At 43.1% G+C, this 27,725-nt stretch overlaps 2 protein-coding genes and 1 long non-coding RNA gene across 4 annotated transcripts in view; 1 reads left to right on the top strand and 2 right to left on the bottom strand.

Annotated features, from left to right (window-relative positions):
• Window positions 1-27,725, bottom strand: part of LOC311080295 (macrophage mannose receptor 1-like) — a 181,869-nt gene that overhangs the window by 6,557 nt on the left and 147,587 nt on the right. The window lies entirely within an intron of this gene.
• Window positions 748-6,773, bottom strand: LOC311078714 (putative C-type lectin domain family 20 member A). Its single transcript, XM_084107694.1, has 4 exons — window positions 6,454-6,773; window positions 4,701-5,024; window positions 2,066-2,154; window positions 748-1,129 (listed from the first exon to the last, which is right to left on the bottom strand). Exons 1-4 carry the CDS (start codon window positions 6,767-6,769, stop codon window positions 986-988), a joined length of 873 nt encoding a protein of 290 aa, XP_083963820.1. The 5' UTR covers window positions 6,770-6,773; the 3' UTR covers window positions 748-985.
• Window positions 6,707-25,901, top strand: LOC311078716. Of its 2 annotated transcripts, XR_014605248.1 has the most exons (4): window positions 6,707-6,809; window positions 18,263-18,467; window positions 25,133-25,240; window positions 25,364-25,901. It is a non-coding gene; the product is annotated as an uncharacterized lncRNA (long non-coding RNA). The 2 variants fall into 2 exon arrangements; XR_014605249.1 differs by lacking the exon at window positions 6,707-6,809 and having other exon boundaries at window positions 17,528-18,467.

The following is a 27,725-nucleotide window of genomic DNA, read 5'->3' as shown; positions in this document are numbered from 1 at the left end:
GAAGCATAAAACTACGAGTTACTCGTGTGTGAATATTGTTCTGGTCATTATGTGAGTAGTTCTTCAGTGCAAGTATTCTTCATGGATGAATCTGATGGCTTGAGGCTATAAATCTAAGCTATATATAGGTAAACTATGGGACATGTAAAAAATAACATGGTAAAAAAATTCAATTAAATAAAAAACGAGATGGGAAGAAAAATTATGTCATTGCTTTTGCGTTAACTTGCACATTTTTTTGAGTTCTAGGAGTTAATAATACTTAATATATTTTTTCTCATTCTTACCTTCTATAATCAGCACTAATGCGTAGGCTATGGAGTAATTGTGGAAACAGTCACTGTGTCAGAACCATCAAACCGCTTACATTTGTGAATCAACATTGTGGCGTAATCTCTCTTGTTATTGTAAATGCAAATGCATGTATCTGAATCAGAGAACAAATGCATAGGACTTATAAACTATGGGACATGATGATGGTAAAGATAAAATGAGATGGGAAGAGAAATTAAATGTCATTGCTTTTGCGTTCGCTCGCAAAATGTTTGCGTTATTCTGAAACTTTGCATCAGCTCGCAAAACTTTTAAGTTCTTCGGGGTTTCTAAATATATTTCCTCATTCTTATTTTAGAACTTTCTGGTGTCATTTGTGTGAAGTTCACTAGTGCTTAATTCAGTAGTGCTTTTTGTTTCATGTTATTGTGAGAAAATCTGATGCAGTTTTTTATATCGTCTCAAAGGCCTTTATTTATTCTTCATGACGATTTTACAGTGTTTACATTTGTTAGCTCATATCTGTCTGCTAAATGAAGAAATGCAAAATGAATAGATCTAAATTTACATTTGTTAGCTCATATTCAGGTGTACATATCTGTCTGCTAAATGAATACATGCAAAATTAATAGATGTGAATGTATTTTTGACTAATTACTTGTAAGTTGTAATTCATCTAGTTTAACTTAGATATATGTAACTAAGAATGAAATTAATCATTGGTTTGATAAGTTGAGCAAACTGGAGCACTGACATTACTGGCTTTCTGAATGGTCTTTATCTTCTGGAAGATTTTTCCGTTCGGTTGTTTCCTCCATGTAAGTGTGACGTCCTGATCGCTCAGCATCTGCTGTAACTAAACCACAAAACAGGCTTTCATTAAACAAGTGTGATGTATTTCTCCTCACAATTCGTCACCAAAAACAAATGTCGCAAAAGGTCTTAATAAATAATACATGTGTGATGATTCTCATTAGACGCTAATTACTGTCATACATGAATGGAAATCATCAAGCCAGCACAGAATTTTAATACATTACATAATACATAAATACATAATACATTTTAATGCATGTCGGTCAAAAATTACCAAGATTTTTTATTTTTTTTTGGTCAATAAAATGAATTTACTATATTTTAGTTCGATAATGTTTTTTTATTTAATATTTTGTATTTTTAAGGTATTTTATGGTACTAAATTATATTTACGCTGTATTTATAATACATTTATTCATTTTTTGAGCATAAAGACCTGATGATAAAATTTAACTTAAACTGTGGTAAATCTTGAACGCTTTAGAGCGAAAGACTGAGGTTTGATCTCTTGGCAGATTATTGCTGAAGTGAAAAAAGTTTTAAAAAGTGAACTTAAAAAAAAAAATACGTTTATTGTTATGAAAAATGTGCAAAAATACTATTTTAAATTTCTATATGAAATATATATTTTCAAAAACACTCTAAAACTGTGAGAAAATCAAAGCTATAATTCTAAACAAGTTTGATATCTCCAAAAATGAGCTTTCAGTCAGAGTTTGTTCGGCTGCAGTTCCAAACGCTTCCACTATTCTACATTTCTGACCGCGAGGAGCACAAGTGTGACTGTTTTTTCGGGACCATCTAAACCTTATCGAATCATGGCCATGATTTTGTGTGTGTGTGTGTGTTTACACAGCAAGTGCCAAAACCTTTACCAAGTTTCGTACCATTCCAATGAAGAAGAAAAAAAGAAGAAGAAACGTCAAAAATGACTGAAGAGGGTTAATTTGAGTCTGTTGAGTGTTATAAAACCCACCTTGTTTAAGACGAGTGCACTCAGTGTAGCGTCGTCCGCATCCTCACTGGCTTTGACCTGCACTCGGATCACCTGCTGCTTTCTCTTCACTGCAGGACAACACACAGACTATCTTACTTTGTGTTATCATATCAGGGATCCCCAGACTTTTTTTTTAATTTTTTTAGACATTTTTCAAAAATATATATAATTATCTCACCTAAATGTTTAATCATGCTGTGCATTTTTGTTTTTACAATAGCTTATAATACACAGCACAAGCCTGAAGCCCATTTTATACTTCTGCGTCAAACTCACGCTGTAGCTACACCGTAGGCTGTGTGTAAAGCGCTGTGATTGGTCTGCTAGAACCAAGGGGGTAATCTTTCAGAAAAAACTGAAGCTTCCCCGGGCGCCGCCATTGATTAGCAGACCATCACCTGCTGTTAGCATCCCATTGACTCCCATTCATTTTGGCGTCACTTTGACAGCGAATAACTTTACATCTGAGGCGTTTAAAGACTCCATTTGTCCATTATTTATTTCTAAAGAAACACGACAGTGTATAAAAGGCTCCATTACCTTGTATCTTACGTTATGGCCCCGTAGAAGCAGTTTTTGTAAAAATAGGCTAACGATTGCGTCATAACCACGCGACTCTCTGTCGCACAGTAGAGAGATTACCGTATGGACAGGAGGAGAAGCTCACGGGCGATCGGGGGACGTGGAGGCAAAATGACACAATAATTAATCAGAATACTTAGCAAAAGTTGCTCCTGCTCCAGCTCATGGACAGCTCCTACTCACACTCTCCGTCTCTGCAAGTTTCGGAAGGGAATGATTCAGATTTCTCTCGGCACAGCTACTGGAAGACAGACGGGTTGCTCACGGCACATCTACGTCGTCAAGCTCAGTGTGAGTCTGCGCAGTCGCTCAGCCATCAGGAAGAAGAGCTTCTAATTGACTTCACTTTACTCCGCTGAATCCAATGGGGTCGCTGTGTCCATTTCTTTTACTGTCTATGGCTAGAAGCCCTCTCTCGGGTTTCACATGGGTTTCTCCATGTGTAATTGCGCGTCAACGTGGACAACGTCGCAGAAGTGTAAATGAAAACCAACGCATAGTCAATAGCGTAGAGGCTCCGGCGTAGGTCCGACGCAGAAGTAATCAGCCTTGATTTATAACTCTATACTGAACTCACAAACCAGACAATTAAACAGTCAATAATAAAATAGGAACAAATTAACAATTTACAAGCAGAAGCACAAATTCATAAAATAAAATAAAGATACAAATAAAATAAACAGTGCTGTAAGTTTTTTTTGTTTCTTCAGGTAGGTCTAACAGTAGTATTGAGGGACGAAATAATAAAGACATTTAATAATGAATCAAATGTAAAATAAACGGGACGATCTTCCCTGAATAAATTAAACACAGATTAATCCTTACAATTAAAGTCCCCGTGAACCGGAAGTTGCAAACGACTTTTCTCCAGTGTTGTGACGTATTGCCCAGTGAAAGGGAGTATTGAACAGAGGGTTTGACTTCAGCGCTCCTCCTCTCCATCTCTGCTCACAGCACTAGCGGTTTGAGTGGTTCGGCGTTTTCGACCCAAAACTGACGTCATCAGAGAAGGAACAACATTCCAGACCGGAAGTAACTTTTCAGATTTTGATTAAAGATTACCACAGCAAACAATTTTTTTCTTTGTATTAACTTGCACGGATTAATTCTTCACCACAAGACTAGTAATATGCGCTAACAAAGTAAATAGGGTCAATTTTGATTTCATGTCGACTTTAAGTTTACGGAAGTTAGTGAGTGTCATTAATGTTAATCAAACAATAAAAGACTGAGCAATGATCAGAGACAGCGGCAGGATTATTAGGCTGCTGTCACTTTAAGAGCTGCACAGATCCAATATACTGATACACAACTTTCTCAATTGTTCACTTAAGGCAAAACCGACTGTTTACGTGCTAATTCTATAATTCTGTTTAGTGACGAAGTGACACTGTCTCTATTGAGCAAGCTCTTATAGTGCAGACGATGTGCTGATGTGAAGACGAACTTCCTAAAGCCATTATCGGCCAATAGCGATCAGTGGACGACCAATCAGAGCACCCCGAACCAAAAATGTGGAACTGATTTTAAGATTGCTGTATATAATTAAATCATAAGTGTCAAATTAAAATGAATGATTTTAAAATAAAACACGAACTAAGAAAAAGATTAAATATTTTAGTTGTTTATATACATGTCATGTGACCATTAACCAACATCAGAGAACTGTGAAAATGTGAATGTATTGTTTTATTATTATAAATTATCATATTTATAAATAGGGATGCACAGAAATTTCGACTACTGAAACATTTAGGGGAAAAAACAGCTATTTTCAGGTTTCTGACCTAAATGGTTAAGGAGGGTTTTGGAGTGCCTACCTATTTATAAATTTTAGCATTTGCATTTTTATAAAAATATATGTACAAATGTATAATATTAATATTTAAATTTAAAAATGTTATGAATTAATTAATTATTAGCTTTTCACAGTTCTCTCATGAACCTCCAGTTTGGGAAACCCTTATTAAATGAACAGTCATATTGAGTTTTTGTCAACAAACAACGAAAAGAAGGAAAGTAAAGGACTTACCAGTGCTGCAGTAGAAGTAATACAGTCCAGAGCAATCGTAATCGCAAATAGAAGTACTATCATAATTTACAGCGACACAGTTTAGGTTTGGCCTGTTGAGTCTCTGAGCAGTGAGTTGGGTTGAGGAAGTAAAGCTGGCCTGATCTGACCACTTCCACGAGTCCCGGTACAGTCCGATCCAGGCATTATACACAGTTATCAAGCTGACGACCTGATTGTTGTCCTCTAGACTCCTAACAGTGGCCAGGTCTGTGTAATGCTCTCTGCAATACTTCTGAGCGCCAAGCCACGTCTTTCCAATTTGGACCAAAACCATTTTGGTTTCTGTGAAAAACAGAGTCAAGACATCAAAGGCCTGACAAGACTAAATCATTTTCTCTAGTTTAACGAGTGTGAGCCTCTTAAACCTGCCAAAATTTGTTTCCAGAAGTCAATTTTTTTTTATTATATATATATATTTTTGTATCCCGTTATACTCCATTTCAGTTATTACTTCAAAATATCATGTTTAATTTACTTGCCATTTCTTTGTAATTATTTGTGAAATTTACTAGCAATTTTTAAATGAAAGTTGTAAATCTTACACCAAATATTTTCAGTGTTAAAACCTGTATAAGGTTTTCTTTGTGTTCCACAAAAGCGTAAATACAAGATTGAAATGACATGATGGTCAGTTATTGACAAACACTTTTATTTTTCGGTGAACTATCCCTTTAATCTCCCATTTTGAGTTTTATATGTCTATTATGAGAATATTTAAAGTATAACATTTAGGGATGCACCGATATGAACATTTTGGCCGATACGATAACTGATCATTCTTTATATTTGAAAACCGATATATTGGCTGATAAATCTAAATCCAAAATTTTATATAGTTTTTGAGAGCCTGATTACAAAAACAAAAGTCTCACTATGTCCCAAACACACAATTATAATGTTCTCATAATAATGTTATGTAGCCGATATGACAGACTACTGTGGCACTTAACTGTATTTTAATTTTTTGAAGTGATTCCAATCATATTTCACGCAATTCAAACAGTGCACATCTGAAGTGTCTCAGCTGAAGGAAGTAATCCATTATTTATCTACTTTAATATATCGGCAAAATTTTATAATCAGGCCGATAACGATAACATTAAAAAGGACATATATCAGCCGATACCGATATGGTGGCCGATATATCGTGCATCCCTAATAAAATGAAAATATTTTTTGTGTCACATGGACTTAAATGGTATGAAATCCCAATGCAGCCACTAGAGTTCCAGTTGAGGTCATTGTGTTATTAACTGATTATGTAAATTTATTATAATTAAATCCTAAGACAATATAATTTACGGGTGGGTGAAATACTGGATAAAACGATAAACCATTAAAATATGTAAAACTGTGATGCTGAATCTCCAGCGCCACAACATTAAAAAACAAATTTACTTGATTTGTGAATGTAATTGCAGTCTAAATATGATTATGCACATCCTTCTATTGAGTGTTTGCACTTTAATCACAATTATTTACAGTTATTCATCTGCACAAAATTCATGATCCTGCCTAATTGAGATATACATTTTTACATCTATCGCCCACCCCTAATGCCATTATATTAATGTCTTCATGCATACCATATTCCTCATTTGAAAGTTGCTTTAGATAAAAGCATCTGCTAAATAAATAAATAAGTAAATAGATGGATATGTAATAAATGCATAAACTGAAATAATGAGCATCAATAAAGAGTGTTTCTCACCGTTGCTACACACGAAATATTTAGCGTAATCACAGATGTCATCATACCAGTATCCAGTGTCAGATATTGCGACACACTCCTCTCCCGCATAGCCGTTATTCGGCTGGCCAGAGTTCCAGTACTGAAACACTACACTCTCGTCTTGATAAGACCAACGCCAGCTGTTGATGTCATTGTACAGTCCAATCCAGGATAATAAATAAAACTTTTCTTTATCCGCGACTACTTGCAGATTGGTCCAGTCTTCATCGCTCTGAACCGTGGCCAGGTCGATGTGGTTTTTCCTGCAGTAATTTTGAGCTTTTCCCCACGGCATTGCCTCTCGGATCAGAATGTACTCGTGTGGATCACACAGAGTAAGTGACAGGATTCCTGTCGACAGAATACACTCATTTCAAGCTTTTTAGATGGTATTTTCTTAAAGGTTCCACTCAATGTATTTGTTTCTATTTGGCTGGATTTTTTTTTTTTTAATCATTGTTGAACAAGTTCTTGTTGTCTTTGATTTTGGTGTTCATTTAAGAAATTACAGTCACTGTAGTATTTATTTTGTAAAGCAGTGCTAAAATATTTGAGATTGTTTAATAAGACATCTTGATTTTAATGTGTTCCTATTATGCTTTCTGGATACATTCCCTTTCATACTGTGTGTAATAGAGCTGTTTGTGAATGTAAAAGATCAAACGATCAAAGACCACACCGAGGTTTCGAGATCGTGGGAGAAACCATTTTCATATAGAGCCTACAGTACACAAACATCAGAGGATGGGTCAGTACCAGGAGGGTGGAAGGCCCAAGAGAATTATGGTGAATCTGCTGCGTCTCAAAGACTCAAACAACGCGTTCTTTCCCCTGCTAAAAAGCTCAAGGGGACTAACATCTACATAAATGAAGATTTCTCTGGGGCTGTGCATCAAAGAAGAAAGGAACTGTGGCCTAAGCTTAAAGCTGCTAGAGCCCAAGGTGAAAAGGCAATACTAAGGTATGATAAATTGGTAATTTTGCCTAGAGAGGAAAGGATTCAGGACTAAAATATATTTCAGGGTAAAAGTATTATGTTTCTGACGTGTTTGTAATTATATTCCTTATATCACAATAATGTGTAAAACCAAAACTAGTAAAGGGTTGGTTTTGGCACATTTAAACATTTGTAGTATAAGGAACAAAATACAAGACATTAATAATTTAGTGCACAAGTATTCAATTAATATATTGGCCCTATCTGAGACACATCTCGACAGCTCTATTCAAAACTCTGAATTACCAGTTAAAGGTTTTAATGTTTTTAGAAAGGACAGAAATAAATTTGGTGGTGGTGTGGCCATCTTTGTGCAAAGCAACATTCCTTGTAAGTTAAAACAAAATTTAATATGCTATGACATTGAAGCTATATGGGTAGAAGTCCATGTACCTTATATGAAACCAGTGCTTGTGGGATGCTGTTATAGACCTCCTGATGCACACGTGGACTATCTGACATGCTTAGGTGAAATGCTTGATAATATCTCTGATGTCAATTGTGAACTATACTTATTTGGACATGTGAACATTGATTGGAATGATGACAGATGCACAAAGAAAAATAAATTACTTTCCTATATACAGTAAGTGTCTGCAATTTACATCAAATTGTTAATGTGCCAACAAGAATCTTTAGCAACAAGGTGGGCATTACAACAGCAACATGTACTGACCACATTTACACTAATGTACCAGAACTGTGTACTGATGTACACCATAATCTCATTGCTGTTAACAAGAAAGCTAAAGTCCCTAAAGCTAAAGCTATTTTTGGTACTTATAAAAGGTTTTATAAAGTATCCGTTATTGAAAAGATTGTGGGAGAAGTAAAAAATGTTGATTGGAAAGATGTGTACAGTGGCCACAACCCAGGAGATTCTTTGGATGCTTTCATGAGTATGCTTTTGAGCATTGTTGATAAATATGCACTGGTGAAAAATATGGTAATAAAATCACATGCTGCAAGGTGGATTGATTCAATATTGAAAAATATGATGAAGCAAAGAGATGAAGTTAAACAAGTGGCTGTGAAACGAGATTATTTGAGGACAGATTAAAATATTGTAAATTAAGGAACCAAGTTATTAAAATAAATAAAAGGAAAAAGAAAGAGTACTACAAAAATAGAATTGACAGTGTTAAGCATGATGGCAAAACGCTTTGGCATATCCTAAATGAAATTATGGGTAGAAGTAGAAATGCATCACCTTCTTTTGTAGAGTCTGATGGAGGTTTTATAACAGAATCTAAAGACATTGCAGATTATTTGAATAATTATTTTATAAATTTAAGTAATTTAAGAAAAGGTTTTAGAACACAAGACTTTAATTACTGTGAACTGATCAAAAATGAAATCATGGCTGATAAAATGTGTAACTTTAACTTTAATTGTGTGCAAACTGCAGAAGTGGTGGCCCTGTTAAAGTCTCTTCCAACACATGGTAGTCCAGGCACAGACAACTTGGACAGCCTAGTATTGAATAAAACAGCTGAATATATTGCTGCTCCGTTGTGTCATATATTTAATCAGTGTATAGCGAGTGGGATTTATCCATCTCTGTGGAAGGAATGGAAAATTATTCCATTGATAAAAGACAATCGATTATCTTATAATGGGCATAACTGTAGACCTGTAAGTATTCTGCCTGCACTCAGTAAAGTTATGGAAAAGATTATTCATACACAAATTTGTAATTATTTCCAGAATAATAATTTGATGACTATGTTTCAGCATGCATACAGAAAGGCACATTCTACCTGTACAGCTCTCACACAGATGACCGATGGATGGCTTAGAAGTATGGATAATTCTGAATTAGTTGGTGTGGTCATGTTGGACTTCAGTGCCGCTTTTGATGTAATAGACCATCATATTTTAATTGAGAAATTGAAGAGCTACGGATTCTCTCCTTCTGCTGTTGCACTAATGAAAAGTTATCTTTCACATAGAACTCAGCAGGTTTTTTTTATAATGGTTCTTTATCTAATTATAAAGGTTTAGTTTGTGGTTTACCACAAGGTAGTTGTTTGGGTCCTCTTTTGTTTTCGGTTTTTATTAATGATTTGCCCTTAACTGTCAAAAAAGCATCAATGACAATTTTTGCAGATGACTCAACTGTTTACTATGCTTCAGACTCATGTGACAAACTTAATCATGATCTGTCTAGAGAATTGGATTCGGTGTATAAGTGGGTTAGTGGAAACAAATTAGTCTTAAATATATCCAAAACTAAAAGTATGATCATTGGATCAAAACAAAAATTGATGCTTGGATCGAAATTAAAGTTACATATAGCCAGGCAAAGAGTACAACAAGTAGAAAAGGCTAAATTGTTGGGTTTGGTTATTGATAGTAGTCTTTCTTGGACAGAACACATACATACTATTGTTAACAGAATGGGATTCGGCATTGCATTAACTAAAAAATGTTGTCATTATGTGAATCAGGAAACTTTAAAAATAGTAACAGAGTCATTAATATTATGTCACTTGTCATACTGCACTGAGGTGTGGTCCTCTGCATCTAAAAAGGACTTGACAAAAATTCAGGTTGCGCAAAATAAAGCAGCAAGACTTGTTCTGGGCTGCTCAATTAAAACAAGTAGAGATCAGATGTACTCTACTCTTTCATGGCTCACTTTAAATCAAAGAATAACAGTTACTTTAAGCACTATGATATATAACACATTGACAATGAAAATGCCTATTTCTCTGTTTAATCAAATAGTGTACTGTAACTCTGTGCACAATCATAACACCAGAAAGGCAAATAACTGTCATATAATGACCCCCTATCCAAAAACTAATTTTATGAAGAAAACCGTCCTGTATAGAGCTATTGTCATCTGGAATAACATTCCCATTGAAGTTCGTCAGCTTTGTAATAAGCTGTCATTTAAAAGAAGTCTAAGGTGTTATGTGTTCATGTAGGTTTTTATATGTTTTGATTAAGGTAATTGTAAATTATATTGTATTTATGTTTCGTCTTGTTATGAATCGAAACTAGATTGTATATATGTACGAGTGTGTGTTTGTGTATGTATGTACACTCACCTAAAGGATTATTAGGAACACCATACTAATACTGTGTTTGACCCCCTTTCGCCTTCAGAACTGCCTTAATTCTACGTGGCATTGATTCAACAAGGTGCTGAAAGCATTCTTTAGAAATATTGGCCCATATAGATAGGATAGCATCTTGCAGTTGATGGAGATTTGTGGGATGCACATCCAGGGCACGAAGCTTCCGTTCCACCACATCCCAAAGATGCTCTATTGGGTTGAGATCTGGTGACTGTGGGGGCCATTTTAGTACAGTGAACTCATTGTCATGTTCAAGAAACCAATTTGAAATGATTCGAGCTTTGTGACATGGTGCATTATCCTGCTGGAAGTAGCCATCAGAGGATGGGTACATGGTGGTCATAAAGGGATGGACATGGTCAAAAACAATGCTCAGGTAGGCCGTGGCATTTAAACGATGCCCAATTGGCACTAAGGGGCCTAAAGTGTGCCAAGAAAACATCCCCCACACCATTACACCACCACCACCAGCCTGCACAGTGGTAACAAGGCATGATAGATCCATGTTCTCATTCTGTTTACGCCAAATTCTGACTCTACCATCTGAATGTCTCAACAGAAATCGAGACTCATCAGACCAGGCAACATTTTTCCAGTCTTCAACTGTCCAATTTTGGTGAGCTCGTGCAAATTGTAGCCTCTTTTTCCTATTTGTAGTGGAGATGAGTGGTACCCGGTGGGGTCTTCTGCTGTTGTAGCCCATCCGCCTCAAGGTTGTGCGTGTTGTGGCTTCACAAATGCTTTGCTGCATACCTCGGTTGTAACGAGTGGTTATTTCAGTCAAAGTTGCTCTTCTATCAGCTTGAATAAGTCGGCCCATTCTCCTCTGACCTCTAGCATCAACAAGGCATTTTCGTCCACAGGACTGCCGCATACTGGATGTTTTTCCCTTTTCACACCATTCTTTGTAAACCCTAGAAATGGTTGTGCGTGAAAATCCCAGTAACTGAGCAGATTGTGAAATACTCAGACTGGCCCGTCTGGCACCAACAACCATGCCACACTCAAAATTGCTTAAATCACCTTTCTTTCCCATTCTGACATTCAGTTTGGAGTTCAGGAGATTGTCTTGACCAGGACCACACCCCTAAATGCATTGAAGCAACTGCAATGTGATTGGTTGATTAGATAATTGCATTAATGAGAAATTGAACAAGTGTTCCTAATAATCCTTTAGGTGAGTGTATATATATGAAATGTGTACATGTGTTAACTGTGATGATCGAAATGTTGTTGTTGTAATGTAATTTTTTAGAATGGACCCCAGGAGGACTAGCTGATGGGATCCTTAAAAATAAATAAAAATAAACATCTCACTATTCCTCTATATCGAATTATAAAGAGCACGGTTATGGGGAGATGCCAAAGGTGGAAGAGACGCTTGCGAGCTATCTCTCCCCTGAATCAGCATCTTCCCTTAAGGCCCTGGTATTACCCACCAAGCCCGTTAGAGTTACGTCAGCTTTGGTGGGTAAGGCTTATGCGTCGGCTGGTCAGGCTGTAGCGTGACTTCACACTATGTCGCTGCTGCAGGCTTACCAAGCCGAACTGTTAGGAGACCTGGATGAGGGCGGGGGTATTGGCCCAGACACGGTTTGCGAACTGCGTCGGGCCACAGATTTGTCTCTCAGGGCCACCAAGGAGACGGCTAAAACTATCGGCCGGTCTATGGCAGCCCTGGTGGCCACTGAGAGACATCTCTGGTTGAATTTGAGCAACATTAAAGAGAAAGACAATAATTTTTTGATGAACGCTCCTTTTTCTCCCACTGGCCTCTTCGGCGATTCCGTGAACTCGGTCGTCGAGAGGTTTCAGAAATCAGCCAAGCAAGCGTCTGCATTCCAGAAACTCCTGCCCCGCTGAACTCATGTCTCCAGGGCTGCTAAGCGGGACTCCGGCGAGTGGGTCTCTGGCGAGCACATATCTCAGAGGCCACCCGGAAACGTAGTGGTCCTGGGATGCCCTTCCCCTCCGAGGAGGGTCCCAGAGCAGCCAGTTCAGTCGTTCCCCGCCGGTGCGTCGATACGGGGTGACGAATTGACCACTCAACAACAACTAAATCCAGAAACCAGTCTTGAGAGGCTGGTACCTCTAGTAGAATTTTTGGCAGCGTGGAAACTACTGCCAAATATTTCTCGTTGGGTACTGCAGACCATAGAAAAGGGTTATCAAATACAGTTCGGGTCTCACCCGCCCAGGTTTATGGGGGTCCTGTCCACTGTGGTGGACCCTGAGCAGGTTCTGGTAATGGAACAAGAAGTGAAAACCCTGCGAGAGAAAGGGGCCATAGAACATGTACCTCCCTTCAGCAGGGACACCGGGTTTTACAATCGGTATTTCATCGTTCCAAAGAAGGATGGGGGGTTGCGTCACATTTTGGATCTGAGAGTCCTGAACGAGTCAGTCATGCAACTAAAGTTCAAAATGTTAACACTGAGACAGATCGTGCCACAGATCAGATCCGAGGACTGGTTTGTCACGATAGATCTCTAGGACGCATACTTCCACATTTCCATCCTTCCATATCACAGGAAGTTCCTGAGGTTTGCTTTCGGGGGCAAAGCATACCAATATCGAGTTCTTCTGTTCGGCCTAGCACTATCACTAGCACTAACACTTTCACGAAATGCGTAGATGCAGCCTTGGCACCACTTCGTCGGCAGGGTATTCGCATCATGGACTACATCGACAATTGGTTGATTCTAGCTCAGTCACATCAGTTGGAAACTGGCGCACCAAATCCTCCTGTGGTCTCAGGGGAAGCTGCTTTAAATCAGAGCAGCTTACATCCCTGGAGCCCAGAATATAGGAGCAGACGTTCTGTCGAGACAGGGGCCGAGGCCCGGGGAATGGAGGCTCCACCCCGAGGTGGTGGAGCAGATATTGAGGGTATTCGGCCGGGCACAAGTGGATCTGTTTGCGTCTCGAGAGACGTCTCACTGTCCACTCTGGTTCTCCCTCACGCATCCAGCTCCTCTCGGACTGGATGCGATAGTACAGAGGTGGCCGAGGCTACGTTTGTACGCTTTTCCCCCGATCACTCTGCTCCCAGGAGTTCTGTAGAGAGTTCGCAGGGACCATCTATGCCTACTCCTTATACTGCCGTGCAAAGGCAAAAGACCGTAACTTCGTTTTTGGTCGAAAATGAGTTATTTATATTTTTGGCACATTCAAGACCTCCTTTATCATGTGGATAAGTATCTTGAATCAATTCCGTTGTTTTTTCGAGAAAATAATGAATTGTCTTAACAGTAACTTCCAAAAGCCCATAAGAAACAAAGGCAGAACACCGTAACATCAGTTACCGCTCTTTGGCTTTGTTTTGGAATGCTCGAAATGGAGTTACGGTTCTCTGCCTTTGTTTAGCCGCGCGTCAATATGAAGTTACTGTGCCGGTGTTCTATCAAATAATGCTACCTACCAGATTGTACGCTTATCAGTCCCTCTAACTTCTGATGTCCTCAGAGCTTTGTCCTGCACAGTTGCGGTCAGAACGTATGGTCTGAACCCGCCGTCGACAAACGTGCGATATCGATCGCGAAGGATTATGCAGAGTTGACAGAAAAACGTTACACATTGCCGTATCAGATGAATACAACCAAGAATTAAAGCCCCGCCCCACTCAGTTCGGGTACAGGACCTGGTTGAAACACACATGCATCTAGCTGGCAGAGTGCCAAAACTTCGCCGGCGCCTTCAGCCCCGCCCTAAACACGGTCGAGCCAATGCTGGACTAATATGGAGGTATTTTGTCATGTCAAATGTATTAATAATGCCATCAGAATGCAACCAAAGCCCATGATAGCAATAAGTAGATGGCTAAATAATTGTAAATCATACAAAATAAATGCCATGATCACTAGATTTTATACAGGTGTTACTATAATGATTTTGTTAATGGTGATCAGCAACCAAATATTGATAATGTGGAAGTTACTGCCTTTTGCCTTGGCATGACTTCTCACTTTTTGCTGACAATACAAAGGCAGAGTACAGTAACTTTAAAATAGTGGTCAAAAGTCAAGTTTGAGCTCAAGATTTTTTTATGTATATAATTTCCATTACTAAAACATCTATTTGCCAGATTTCCAGTGTCCTACCTATAATTAATTTGACGGGACAACTAAAAATCTTTAAAGTCATTTTTCTCAGTTCCACACTCTAGCGACTTAAGGTCTTTTGCCTTTGTAGGGCAGTATAGCCCCCCGTTGGCCGGGCAGAGTTTGGTTTCCCGACTTCGATGGGCGCCCACTGGAGCTTCCCGTCAGGAGGGACCTTCTGTCCCAAGCAGAGGGCTCTATTCTTCCCCCTCGACCCGAACTATGGAAGCTGTGGGCTTGGCCTCTGAGGGGGCCCAGCTCATAGGGTCAGGTCTCTCAACTGAGGTTGTAGAGACCATCCTTCAATCCAGAGCTCCCTCCACGAGGAAACTTTATGCCCTGAAGTGGAAGGTTTTCACTTCATGGTGTAGAGACCGTCAGTTGGACCCAGTTAACTGCCCGGTTGGTACAGTGCTGGAGTACCTGCAGGAGCGGTTCACTGCAGGTCTATCCTCGTCCACTTTAAAGGTTTATATGGCGGCCATAGGTGCCTTTTCCTTTGGGTGGAATATCTTTGGGTAAAGACCACTTAGTATCTCGTTTCCTCCGTGGCACTTTGAGGCTGAGGACTGCTACTCGCACCAGGGTTCCGACATGGGACCTGGCAATTGTCCTCCAAGGCCTTTCCAAGGCTCCCTTCAAGCCTTTGGAGGAGGTTCCAGTCAGATTTCTTACTTTGAAAGCTCTGTTCCTCCTCGCTATCTCATCTCTTAAAAGAATAGGAGATCTTCAGGCTTTGTCGGTGGCACCCTCGTGCTTGGAATCTGCTCCTGGCATGGTGAAAGCGTTCCTCCATCCCAGACCAGGTTATGTTCCTAAGGTCCCAACTAACGTGGCCAGATCCATAGTACTGCAGGCCTTCTGTCCTCCTCCTTTCCAGGAATCCGGAACCAGGAAAAGAACAATCTGCTATGGCGAGTTAGTGCACTTGATGCTTATGTCCACAGAGCTGCCCTGTGGCGTAAAACCAAACAACTTTTTGTATTTTTTGGACCCCCTAATAAAGGGTCCCCAGCATCCAAGCAGTGAATGAGCAAGTGGGCGGTCGAGGCCATCTCACTTGCTTATAAGATGTTGTATTACAAATTTATTAAATGTTTAAATTAGGTTACCTTGTGTTTTACATTGAGGCATAGATGATTAGATTCAAAGAAGATTAAGTCAATCAACCCAGGTGTCTGACATTAACCTTTTGTCTGTATGTACCTCCTGAACAGTGTCACAAGTTAAGCTATGATAATGTGAAGGTATGGGTGATACTGTCAGGCTGATTGGATTAGCATTTATGCATGTCAATGACACTGTTATGCTGATGAGATCAGGAAATCTCTGTAAACGAGCTGACTCATGTAGGCTACTTCACACTGCATGAAAAGTGGGATTTTCGTCAGTAAGCGGCACTGTAGATTGTCGTGGAAGTTCAGGTTTACGACTGCACACGGCAATTTGCAGGCAACACCAAAAACTGACGTGAATTGTCAGAAATTGACGTGGACCTTGCTTGGCAGTTGCCCCCCCATGACCCCCTCCCCCTAATTCTAGGGGAGGCTTTAACATGTAAATGAAAATGCTGTGAGCTATACAAATGCAAATCAGGGCAGGGTGAGTTTTACCCCAGGTAACATTTTTCTAAAAGGTATTTACTTCATTCTAAGAAAATCTCTGGTATAAATAGATCAGGCTCAGTATAGCCTAATTATAGACTGTTAAATTTTTAGCTTAAATTGATATATTTAATGAAAGTAGCTAGATTAGTTACTATGTGTCATTAGCAATGGCCAATGTTATGTAAAAAAGACACAAAACCATTTATTTCAACAATTAATTTCAATCAGGCTTTGCCACAAAGGTAAAATGTGCATTCCATGCAAACAGCATCACAATCTCTTAGAGCTCAACCACTGTGCATAATACAACTGTTCACGAACAGAAGATTGTATTTGACTCATGCTGCATACACATACGCAATGACAAGAATTATGCCTACTGTACATATAGAGTTACAACTACGATTAGAGTTGTTTGCATAAAATGTACCGTGAACATTCACGTTTGCCCTGTGATAGGCTACAATTTATCTCTATAAACTATTTTCTCAATTCTGTGCATTTATTTTTACTTACTTAGATCAATTGACATGATGCTGATAATGACGACATTGTGTGTAAATAACGTTTTTACCATTCTGGCCTAGTAGTAGTGTAACTATACCTCGTTTCTATTTTGCATTAAAAATGTTTGTGGCCCCTTTAAGAAATCCCTCTCTTCTCGCGATACTATTCACTTGTGAGGGGGTCTGATTATAATTTAACCAACAGTAATTCTGGATTGCGTCCACCAACAAGTAAATAGGAAATAAGCGAATCAGAACACTGCGCGCCAAACCAGCAGTATGTGCGCAAGCGTGAAACACTAGTGTTTCTGTCTCACTCTGGATCTGCCACTGCATCACATTTCTCTCTGCGTGGCGTGGAGTGTCCGTTTTTATGTCGGCTATCATGTTAACTGGTTAGAGCTTGTGTTAGAGCACAATGCCTGCGTGACACACACACTTCTCGAGCCGCGCCGAAACCGCGTGCTAGAAATAGAACCGCAACCGACGCCTATTTTTCACGCGACACGCAAGAGTGTTGGAAGTTTTCAGACAAAATAGAAGGCGCAAATACATATTAATAAATTACATTTTGATACTTGAAAGTCTCTCGGCTTTGACAAATGCATATATAATTGTAATTTAAAAAATAGGCCTAATTATCGATTTTCAAATATTGCCCCTGTCAATAGGCCTACAGAACGAAATATTCTGTAGCCTATTTTGCCGTCAATACTGCCGACGTTGTCTTTGCTGTATCAGGCTAGCAGTATATATATTATGTTTAACATCCAAATGTAGATGGTCTGTCGGCGCACAGAGCCACGCAGTCGCAGACAGCACGTGAAGTTCGTGAACACCGAATTCCCTTTTCTTTCTTATCTATTTGTGTTTGAACAGACATGTGCACGAAAAAATAAGCCAGTGTCCGTCTCAACGAGTTTCCCCGTAAACGCAGTCAAAATAAAACGGATGCGTGTCATTACCGGTATTAGATACGTGCATTCGTCTTAAAGGGACAGCACCCAATATACCTGCAGCTGTTTGTGTCACCAAAGTTAATCAAACAACAAAAGAGAAAGAGAAAAATCACGTATTGTCAAAAGATAAACTGTATTAATACTTAATACAGTTAATTTACCTGAAAAACATAAAGCACTGCTTTATTTCTCGTGTATTTGTGTTTTATTGTATTTATATTTGTATTTTGTTTATTAGTTTCTATACAGATGCACTAGGCCTAACCTACACAATTACCCCAATCATCCTAGAATTATTAATTCTTTACAAAAAGAGCTATTCAAATCATCAGGTGAAATTGTTTTCAGGAAGTAGCAGTAAAGCAAGAAGAAGAAGTGCAAGATAGTTTTTCTAAATTTCATTTGACTCTATGTGCCTATAGGGGTGGGTTGGGGATGGTGGCAATGTAGTATCTGGATATTTGCCACGGGACGAGGGCTTCGATTACCTCTCTCTTTTTTGACCATACATGCGTTTGCACCCCTGTGCTCAGGAGAACTCCATGTGGTGCGTGCATCGATCGGATTCCGTGTTATACGTTCTTCTTTCTTGGTAAATATTACTCCAATATCTTTAATATGCACAAATAAGTTGTGAAGCGAAGTTAAAAGAACATTTGATGTGTACATTTTTGTTTATAGATTTATTTGGAGCGCATTTGTGACGAGTGAACCTCGTGGTGATCGGTAAAGGATTGGGTATGTACGTTTCATGGTTTATGGGGTAAATTACTGATGGCATGTTTATTTGATAAATCTGTTAATGAGTTGAATCTATATTCTGTGATTATACAGTATAACTTTATGTTCTCTTACGAGAGGTTCTCTCGTATTGCGTAAGCTTGCTTACGCTGCGGGAAAGTCTTCTTTTCTCGAGATACTGAAGCCAAAAATTATCCTTAATTTCATATTTTGTCAACGCAGTGCAGCTGCGGGCAGCTGAGCTAGAGCGGCATACTGCACGCTCATTGGCTGCCGCGCGGCAACTGCTTAAGCCTACCAGTGAGCCTGGCGTGACGTCACGCCCAATGAGGGCGCGCGCGCCCTCGCGCGTCACAGCCCGCCAGAATGGGCGGCGTCAGAGCGTATATAAGGAAGGCTCGTAGGCTATATTCTCTGATTTCTGTCTTTTCAGCGAAGCACTCGCATCGCTGAACTCTGAGAGGAAGCCGTCGACGTTGTCCTGCAAGGAACAGCTAACGAGCCAGCTTAGGACAGCCTGAGGAAGCCGGACGAATCTTCGCCGCCTTCAGCCTGCCGTGCCAGCTCAGCTATCCGGCGATATCCTTTTCAAAAGCTCTTTCTGTGTGTTTTGCTTCCGCAGCACTATCTAAAAGAGCCGAGGCGTTGTTGCAAATGCCTCGCACCACGTGCGGCTCATGCCGCTCTACACTCAGCGACAGAGACCGCCATCTTATCTGCGCTCTCTGCCTGGGCCGGGACCACGCAGCCGTCGCGCTTTCCACGGGCGGCTGCACCTTCTGTGAAGAGCTGCCGATGTCGACCCTGCGGGCTCGACTCGCCCTCTTCACAGAGCCTGCTCCAACCGTCGTTGGGCCGCGAAAGAAGAAACGCCGCTCTCAACGACCACCGGAGCCCGAGACTCGAGCCAGGGCCTCGCCGGAGCCTCTCCCGCGAGCCTCGCTCTCTCCTTCTCCGCCCCCGCTTCCCGATGCGCAGCCGACGGCTCTCGCCCTCGATGCCGTCGCCTCAGGGGATGATGCGGATGACAACGCGCTACTGGACACGTGCTCGTTAATGACGTCGGACAGCGGAGCGTCCAGCAGGACTCACGCCAGTGTGGACGCCGAGCTTCTCCGCCTCCTCACTTTGGCAGTCGAGCACCTGGGCCTCGAATGGTCTCCACCAGCGGTGTCCCCGCCCAACAGGCTCGACGGATGCTTCCTGCCCGCCAGTCAACAAGCTGGGCAAGCCGCCTCAGCCCTGCACACAATGGCGGTCCTTCAAGTTCTCCAAGCCGACCTCCTCCGCCAGCTCGACGAGGGAGAACTGAATAAGTCTGCCCTGACCGACCTGCGCAGTGCGACGGATCTCTCCCTTCGCACGACGAAGACAGCGGCCCAAGCTATCGGACGTTCCATGGCTTCGCTGACCGTCATAGAGCGCCACCTCTGGCTAACGCTAGCCGACATGGGGGAACAAGAGCGGTCCGTGTTTCTCAACGCCCCGCTCTCACCCACCGGTCTCTTCGGCCCTGCGGTAAGTGGCCTCGTGGACCGCTTCTCTGAAGTACAGAAGGCGTCACAGGCCATGAACCTCTTTCTGCCCCGCCGCTCGAGCTCCGCTGCAGGCCGCTCTAACACTCAGCCTCCTGCACGCAGCTCCACGCAGCGCCCATCTCGACCTCCAGCTTCGCAGCAGCGCCAGCGCGGCCGACCCAGGTCCCGCTCCACCAGCCAGCACAGGCCGCTACCCCCGCGGGGTCCCCGGCCTAGAGTTTCGCTGAAACCCGAGCCTGCGAAGTCCTCCTAGCACTCGTCGAGAGGAAAAGACGGTTGAGTCCCGCCGCGGCCGGACCGCCGTCAAAGCTAACTTGTATACCTCTGCCAGTCCCCTTGATAAAGGCTACTGCAGTAGTGTCCACCGCAGCCAACGAGCCAGTTTCTCAACTCTCTCGCCTGCACACAAATGCCGTTTTTACGGCGACCCAGATAAATCAAATAAAGAGTGTAAAATCTGGTCATTCGGCTCACGCCGTCAGTGTTATGAGTGTAGTAAACATGCCCACGTCCCAGTGTTCATTGCTACACACAAGCACAATCTCCCCTGTGTACCCCACAGAGCGCACTCACATAAAGCGCGCTACGGCCGCTCGAGTGTTAGTTGTAGGTCACGTGCCCACGCCCCAGTGCTCACACCTACACAGTGCTCGCTCTGTCTCACACATTCGGGGTCCAGAGCAACCCGTCACCGGCTGTGTGTTAATAAAGAGCCCTGTGCCCGCTACACAGCACGCACACTCTCATGTAAACACTCACGAGCCCGCCCCGCTTCCGCGCCGCGAGCCGTCACACACAACGCTCTCTTACAGCGTCACTCAGCCGGCTGCTGCTATCAGCGAGCCCCCGTCTCCCCTCACTGCCACTGCGCGACTCGCGCACATACCGCCACAGGCTCCTTGTCCCGCGCTGTGCGGCGGGCGGGAACCGGAGGCGATTCGACCCCTAGCTATGAGTGCGAATGCATGGAAAGCTATTCCGGGAGTGTCGAAGTGGGTACTAAACACAGTGATAAAGGGCTATTCGCTTCAATTCGCTCGCCGCCCCCCGCGCTTTCGCGCACGGGTCGAGACTCAGGTGAAGGCGGATGCAGCTCATCTGCTTCACGCAGAAATAGCGAATTTGCTGCACAAAGGGGCGATAGAACGAGTTCACCCGCCGGTTACCGAGGCAGGCTTATACAGCCGTTATTTCCTCGTACCCAAGAAAGGCGGAGCGCTCAGACCTATATTAGATCTGAGACATTTGAACAAAGCGCTCATGAAACGACCGTTCAAAATGCTCACGACCAGTCAAATCCTCGCGCAGATTCGCCCGGGGGACTGGTTCATCTCTCTCGATCTGAAAGACGCGTATTTTCAGATTCAGATTATACCCCGTCACAGGCCATTCTTGAGATTCGCCTTCGACGGTCAGGTATATCAGTACACCGTCCTGCCGTTCGGCCTGTCCCTGGCACCCCGTACATTTACGAAGTGCATGGATGCGGCTCTCGCACCCCTGAGATCGAAGGGAATGCGAATTCTGAACTATCTGGACGATTGGCTCATTATAGCGCACTCAACAGAGGAACTAGTTTCTCACAAGACAGCGCTTCTCGGTCATTTGGAAAGCCTGGGTCTTTCCGTGAACTGGGACAAGAGCTCTCTAACCCCCAGCCAGTCTATCACTTTTCTGGGTATAGATCTGGATTCGGCGGCGATGACGGCCAGATTGTCAACACAGCGCGCACGTTGTGTTCGACACCTCGCCGCTTCCATTCAAGTGGGGAAAGTTTTTCCCCTGAAAACCTTTCAGAGGCTTTTGGGCCATATGGCGTCAGCCGCAGCGGTCCTGCAGCTGGGTTTACTTCGAATGCGCCCGCTTCAATGCTGGCTAAAGGCGGAAGTGCCCCGCAATGCATGGTTTTCGGGCCGCGCACCAGTCAGAGTGACTCAGCGCTGTGTCTCAGCCCTGCAGCCCTGGCTGGCGGCCGAATGGTATCAGCGGGGAGTGACGATGGGGGTCATCGCACACCGCAAAGTGGTCTCAACAGACGCGTCCAACATGGGTTGGGGAGCGACTCACGAGGGCAGTCCGATTTGCGGCCCATGGTCGAATACGGAGAAAAGCCTTCACATAAACTGTCTAGAGATGCTGGCGGTCGAGAAAGCGCTGAAGCATTTTCTACCGCTTCTACGGGGACACCATGTGCTAGTTGGCTCGGACAACATGTCAGTGGTGTCTTACGTGAACCGCCAGGGCGGAATCAGATCCAGAACCCTGCGCGCTCTCACAGAGCGCCTCCTATCCTGGGCTCAGGGACCGCTGCGCTCCCTAAGGGCAGCTCATGTACCCGGTCGTCTGAACGACGGCCCGGACAGACTGTCCAGGGACAACGTTCCCCCAGGGGAATGGTCTCTACACCGCCAGACGGTCCAATCACTTTGGCGTCGTTTCGGCGAAGCGGAGATCGACCTCTTCGCCGCGAGCGAGAACGCTCAGTGCCAGAGGTTTTTCTCAAAACACGAGGACGCGCTGGCCCAGACATGGCCCAGCGTTCCGCTGTATGCGTTCCCACCGATCTCGATGCTGCCTCAAGTGCTAGCGAGGATCAGGGAGGCGGACTGCGCAGTGCTCCTCATAGCTCCGCGCTGGGAAAACCAACCGTGGTTTCCTGAGCTAATGAGGCTGGCAGACACAGCCCCATGGCCGATTCCGGTGAGGAGAGATCTTCTCTCTCAAGCCCGAGGATCGATTCTGCATCCCCATCCAGAGCACTGGTCTCTGCATGCGTGGGAAGTCAACGGATATTCGTTGATCTGCCAGAAGGGGTAATTAACACGATCACGCAGTCCAGAGCCCCCTCGACGAGGCGGCTCTATGCGTCTAAATGGTCGGTGTTTAGCAAATGGTGTGTGGAAAAGGGTTCTAATGCTCAGTCCTGTGGAGTTCCACAGGTATTAAACTTTCTCCAAGAGATGTTGGACGCGGGCAGGTCCCCCTCCACGCTCAAAGTGTACGTCGCGGCCATAGCAGCGTTCGCCGATTCGGCGCGCGGCCGCTCGCTGGGCAGAAACGAACTCATTACCCGCTTTCTGCGCGGGGCCAGGAGGATGAACCCTCCTCGGCCCCCGTCAGTCCCTATTTGGGACCTGTCTCTGGTCCTAGAGTCCCTAAAAGTGCATCCCTTCGAGCCTTTGGACTCTGTGGAGTTGAAATACTTGACGCTTAAAACCGTTTTTCTGCTAGCTTTGGCTTCAGTCAAACGAGTGGGTGATTTGCATGCGCTGTCCGTCAGCGCGTCGTGCCTCGAGTTTGGACCTAACGACTCGTTAGCCATTCTCAAACCGAAGCACGGTTATGTCCCCAAAGTGTTAGGTACTCCCTTTAGGGCTCAAGTCATTACCCTATCGGCCCTGCCGTCATCCGGCAGCGAGGAGGGTGTTAACCGCCTTTGCCCGGTCAGGGCGTTAAGGTGTTATGTCATGCGCTCTGCAGCCTTCAGGCTCTCAGAGCAGCTTTTCGTCTCGTTTGGAGGGTTTCGTCTAAGGGTCGCGCCGCCTCGAAACAGACGCTATCTAGATGGATAGTGGATGCTATTGCAGCTGCATATGCGTCAAAAGACCTGCAATGCCCGTTGGGCATACGGGCTCATTCCACCAGAGGCATGGCCTCATCGTGGGCATGGTCCAGCGGGATTTCCATTCATGACATTTGTATGGCGGCGGGCTGGGCGTCCCCCTCTACATTTGTTAGGTTTTATAACCTGGAAGTTCCCGCCCTGCAGGCTAAACTTCTGTCAGTCTAGTCGTGTTCATGTCCTGCTCATGTGCGCAGGCTGTATTATCGATTAGCTTGTCTGTTGAGCTGCACGCTCAGGGTATCAGTATGCATAGACCGGCCGTACCGTTCTTGTGTTCCCTGGGTGTGCTTATGAACATGTGTTGGCCCGCACCGCTGGCCACCTGTCATTTCACCTCTATGCTTTTCATAAAGAGTCATATGTGATCGTTAGGCGCGCACGGCGTGGACAAGGGGTTCCCGCAGCGTAAGCAAGCTTACGCAATACGAGAGAACCTCTCGTAAGAGAACGATACTTGGTTATTCACGTAACCTCGGTTCTCTCTAGAGAGGGAACAAGTATTGCGTTCCCTGCCGTGCTTAAAGCCTATAGCTCGTGTCGCTTCATTCGACAGAAAACAGAGAATATAGCCTACGAGCCTTCCTTATATACGCTCTGACGCCGCCCATTCTGGCGGGCTGTGACGCGCGAGGGCGCGCGCGCCCTCATTGGGCGTGACGTCACGCCAGGCTCACTGGTAGGCTTAAGCAGTTGCCGCGCGGCAGCCAATGAGCGTGCAGTATGCCGCTCTAGCTCAGCTGCCCGCAGCTGCACTGCGTTGACAAAATATGAAATTAAGGATAATTTTTGGCTTCAGTATCTCGAGAAAAGAAGACTTTCCCGCAGCGTAAGCAAGCTTACGCAATACTCGTTCCCTCTCTAGAGAGAACCGAGGTTACGTGAGTAACCAAGTATCGGTTTAATGCATATTTCTGGTTCTGCATGATTAAACGTAGGTTGTGGCTTTGTTGAAGTGCTTTTATTTCTCTTGTAACTTGGGCCTACCTCAGCCACTGCCGTATTCCAGTTTGTGTTATCGTATTTAATTGAAACATATTTTGGTTTGGAGAAATCGATTTAAATCTGACCTGTTGCAGTGCATTACACTGTATTTCAGTTTGAATTGAGTTAAGTATTCTGTGGATTTGGGCATTGATCCACTGGTTAAACTTTTTGTGACATTTGATTGTCATCTTCAAATTTACTGTAAACTGTTTTTACAATTTCTTTTTTTTTTTTTTTTTTTAACTTGAAATAGAATTTTTTCTTGTGAAATCTCTTCGAACAAGGCAAACTTTTTTCTTAATCAGACTTTTATCTGTTTAATTGTGCTTCCATTGACCGCTGTCACTTATTTTGAACAGCAGTCAGAATAAAACCCCAATTTCAAAAAGCATAGTTTGCTTCCGGTGTGTATTTCTTCAATTTCACCCGGTTGCATTTTTTTCTCCTATATTGTTTAATTTTACTGTGACTTATGTTGTTCTTATTAATATCACTCTCATTTAATTGTTTTCCAGCTGCCTTTAAGACATATTAAGCGACAGGAGCTTCAGTTACAAACAACCAGATCTTGCATCGCAGGCGGAAGCTGTGGAGAATTCAGCTCAGAGTCGAGCGAGAAGAGGGTAAGATTTATTAGATTAGATTCGTTTTGGTCAATGTGACTATTTTTCAGGTGCATTAATAGATGTGTTGTGTCCATACGCAGTGCATTGCGCAGTACTGATTGTCTTTATTGTTTTTTACAGCTGCTAGAAGCGAGACCGAGTGTGCTAGCTGAGGATGAGGTGGGCCTTCGGAAGTGCGCTACCATAGACCTGATGTCTGATGAGGAAGACGGCATCGTTGGCGGGGTGTCTGGATGGATTGTGCGACCTCCGTCCTTTCGCAGCCAGGAGCTCACCGAGCTCTGTGCCACGCTGCAGTCGAGATTAGAGGCGACTCCAAAGTACAGGTCAACGCACCACAGACGCCTGCAAAATGGACCGAATTCAGACAGAATGCTGCTAGTTACCTGCAGCTCTGAAGCAGAAAACAGACACTTCACGGTGTTGTAGGATTTTGTGCTTCTCATGAGCTTCTCATTTGTTGTGTGGGCAAATCTCCTATGCTTTGTACATATGATATATGATATTAGTTGTGTGTTTGTGCTAATAAAGCTCTTTCTGTGAATAAACAGCACGTCCCTGGCAAATTTTCCTTTCCTCAAAAAATTAATTCATGTCCTTGATGGTAATAGTGTAGGCCATAGGATAACAATGACATGAATATACAACATAACATCATAAAAAAAAAAAAAAAATATATATATATATATATATATATAATAAATATATATATATATATATATATAATAAATATATATATATATAATTATTATAATTTTGGGGTGGGGTTTAAATTTATAATGACCCAGGGTCACCAATAGTAACAGATCTGCCAACCAATCACGAGTGATTTTTCTTGTTTAAATGTAGTGGTTTCAACCAATACTGAGTGAGGAAATTCAAGCCATTCTCTGGCAAGGCGCAGGCGCTGCTATTCATATGCAAATTAGAGCCATTAGCACCTCCGCGAGCTCTCCACATACGTCATGGTTCGTTTCCGTCAATATGTGGCACAGACGAACGCGACGTTCACAGGCTGTAAATTGACATTAACTGCCGAAAATTATGGAGATTTCCGGCCGTTTACGGGGAAGAAAAACCCACTTTTCATGCAGTGTCATTTAAATGCTTTGTTCAACCTCAATGTAAATCCCTCCCCCTAAATGTATATAAATTGCAAGGCAACGTTCCTTAGTTAGACTAGTTGGATGACTACAGCAACGCACAGTGAAGTCCTCAATAAAGAATAACTTCTGCTTGAAAGATATCCCAATGTCTCCTGGTCTCTGCTTTGACGAAGGAAAAGTTTCCAACAAAGTCGACCGGACAGCCTTCTCCTATGGCTGTTCGGTCCCACTCAACTAGGAGTATGGCGGCCTCTAAGGCCTTATTATCAGGTGTTCCCCTTCAGGACGTTCGTGATGCGGCAGGGTGGTCCTCACCGCATACATTTGTCAGATTTTACTCTCTGGACTTGGACTCTACTCCGGGGTCTCGGGTGCTCTCGTCCTAGTGCTGCTCTTATGATTTCACACAGGACAGACACTTCTCGCTATGGTGGCACTGGTATAGACGTTCCCTTAGCGTCAATTCGACGCAGTGCGAGGTCCCTTGAAAGGGAACGCCTCGTTACGACTGTAACTCGGTTACGACTAGGTGACTCTGCGTCACCTGCCATATCTCCTACGTGCCTGTAAGCGACTTGTTCAGACCTTAAGAAGCTAACGCTGCTTTGTTTTGGACAGGCTTTATAGTTTCCTGGTTCATGACGTCACCTGCCTCTGACATTTTGCCACACCACTGGACTGATTTTACATGTGCTTCAAGACATCATCACGCAAAGCGTGATCACGCAGTGTCTGGATCGATTGCTCCTGTCTGCCCTGCTGCTGCTGCTGCTGCGTTGCATTGGTTTGGGTCTGTAAGCTTCGTATCTTTCTGTTTTAATCATTATTTACTATCATTCCTTGTTATTTATGCTGCTAAATATAACTTAATCAACATCACACATTAACCTGACATCGCTAGCTTCAATCTAAATTGTTATTGCTAGCACAACACGCTAGTAATTCACTAGCCTGTTAGCGTGCCATCTGTGCGCTCTTTATTTATTTTATTTATTCTCTAGCACGCTCACGCCTTCCGTGCGCTCTTTATTTATTTTATTTATTCTCTAGTGCACTCGCGTCTTCTAAAAGGCCTGAAAGGGCGAAGGCCCTATTGTTTCCGTAAGGATTATTTAGGGCCCAAGCCCTGAAAGGGCGAAGGCCCTATTGTTTTCGTAAGGATTATTATTTTTTATTTTTTATTTTTTTTCTTCATTATTTTTTTTGTGACTTTTTGCCACTTTTGGGGCCCTTAACATGCTCAAAAACTCTTGAAACTTTGCACACAGGTCAGAACCTGCGGCCATCAGGGCCGGACTGAAGCTGGTACCTGGGCGTGGCAGGGGGGCTCGACAGCGCCCCCTGGAATGGGGTCCGAAATCTTGGTCCATATATCA

The sequence above is a fragment of the Abramis brama genome (assembly GCF_963993115.1).
Source record: "Abramis brama genome assembly, chromosome: 3".
NCBI lineage: Eukaryota > Metazoa > Chordata > Actinopteri > Cypriniformes > Leuciscidae > Abramis > Abramis brama.
This window is presented reverse-complemented; position numbering and strand designations above follow the sequence as displayed.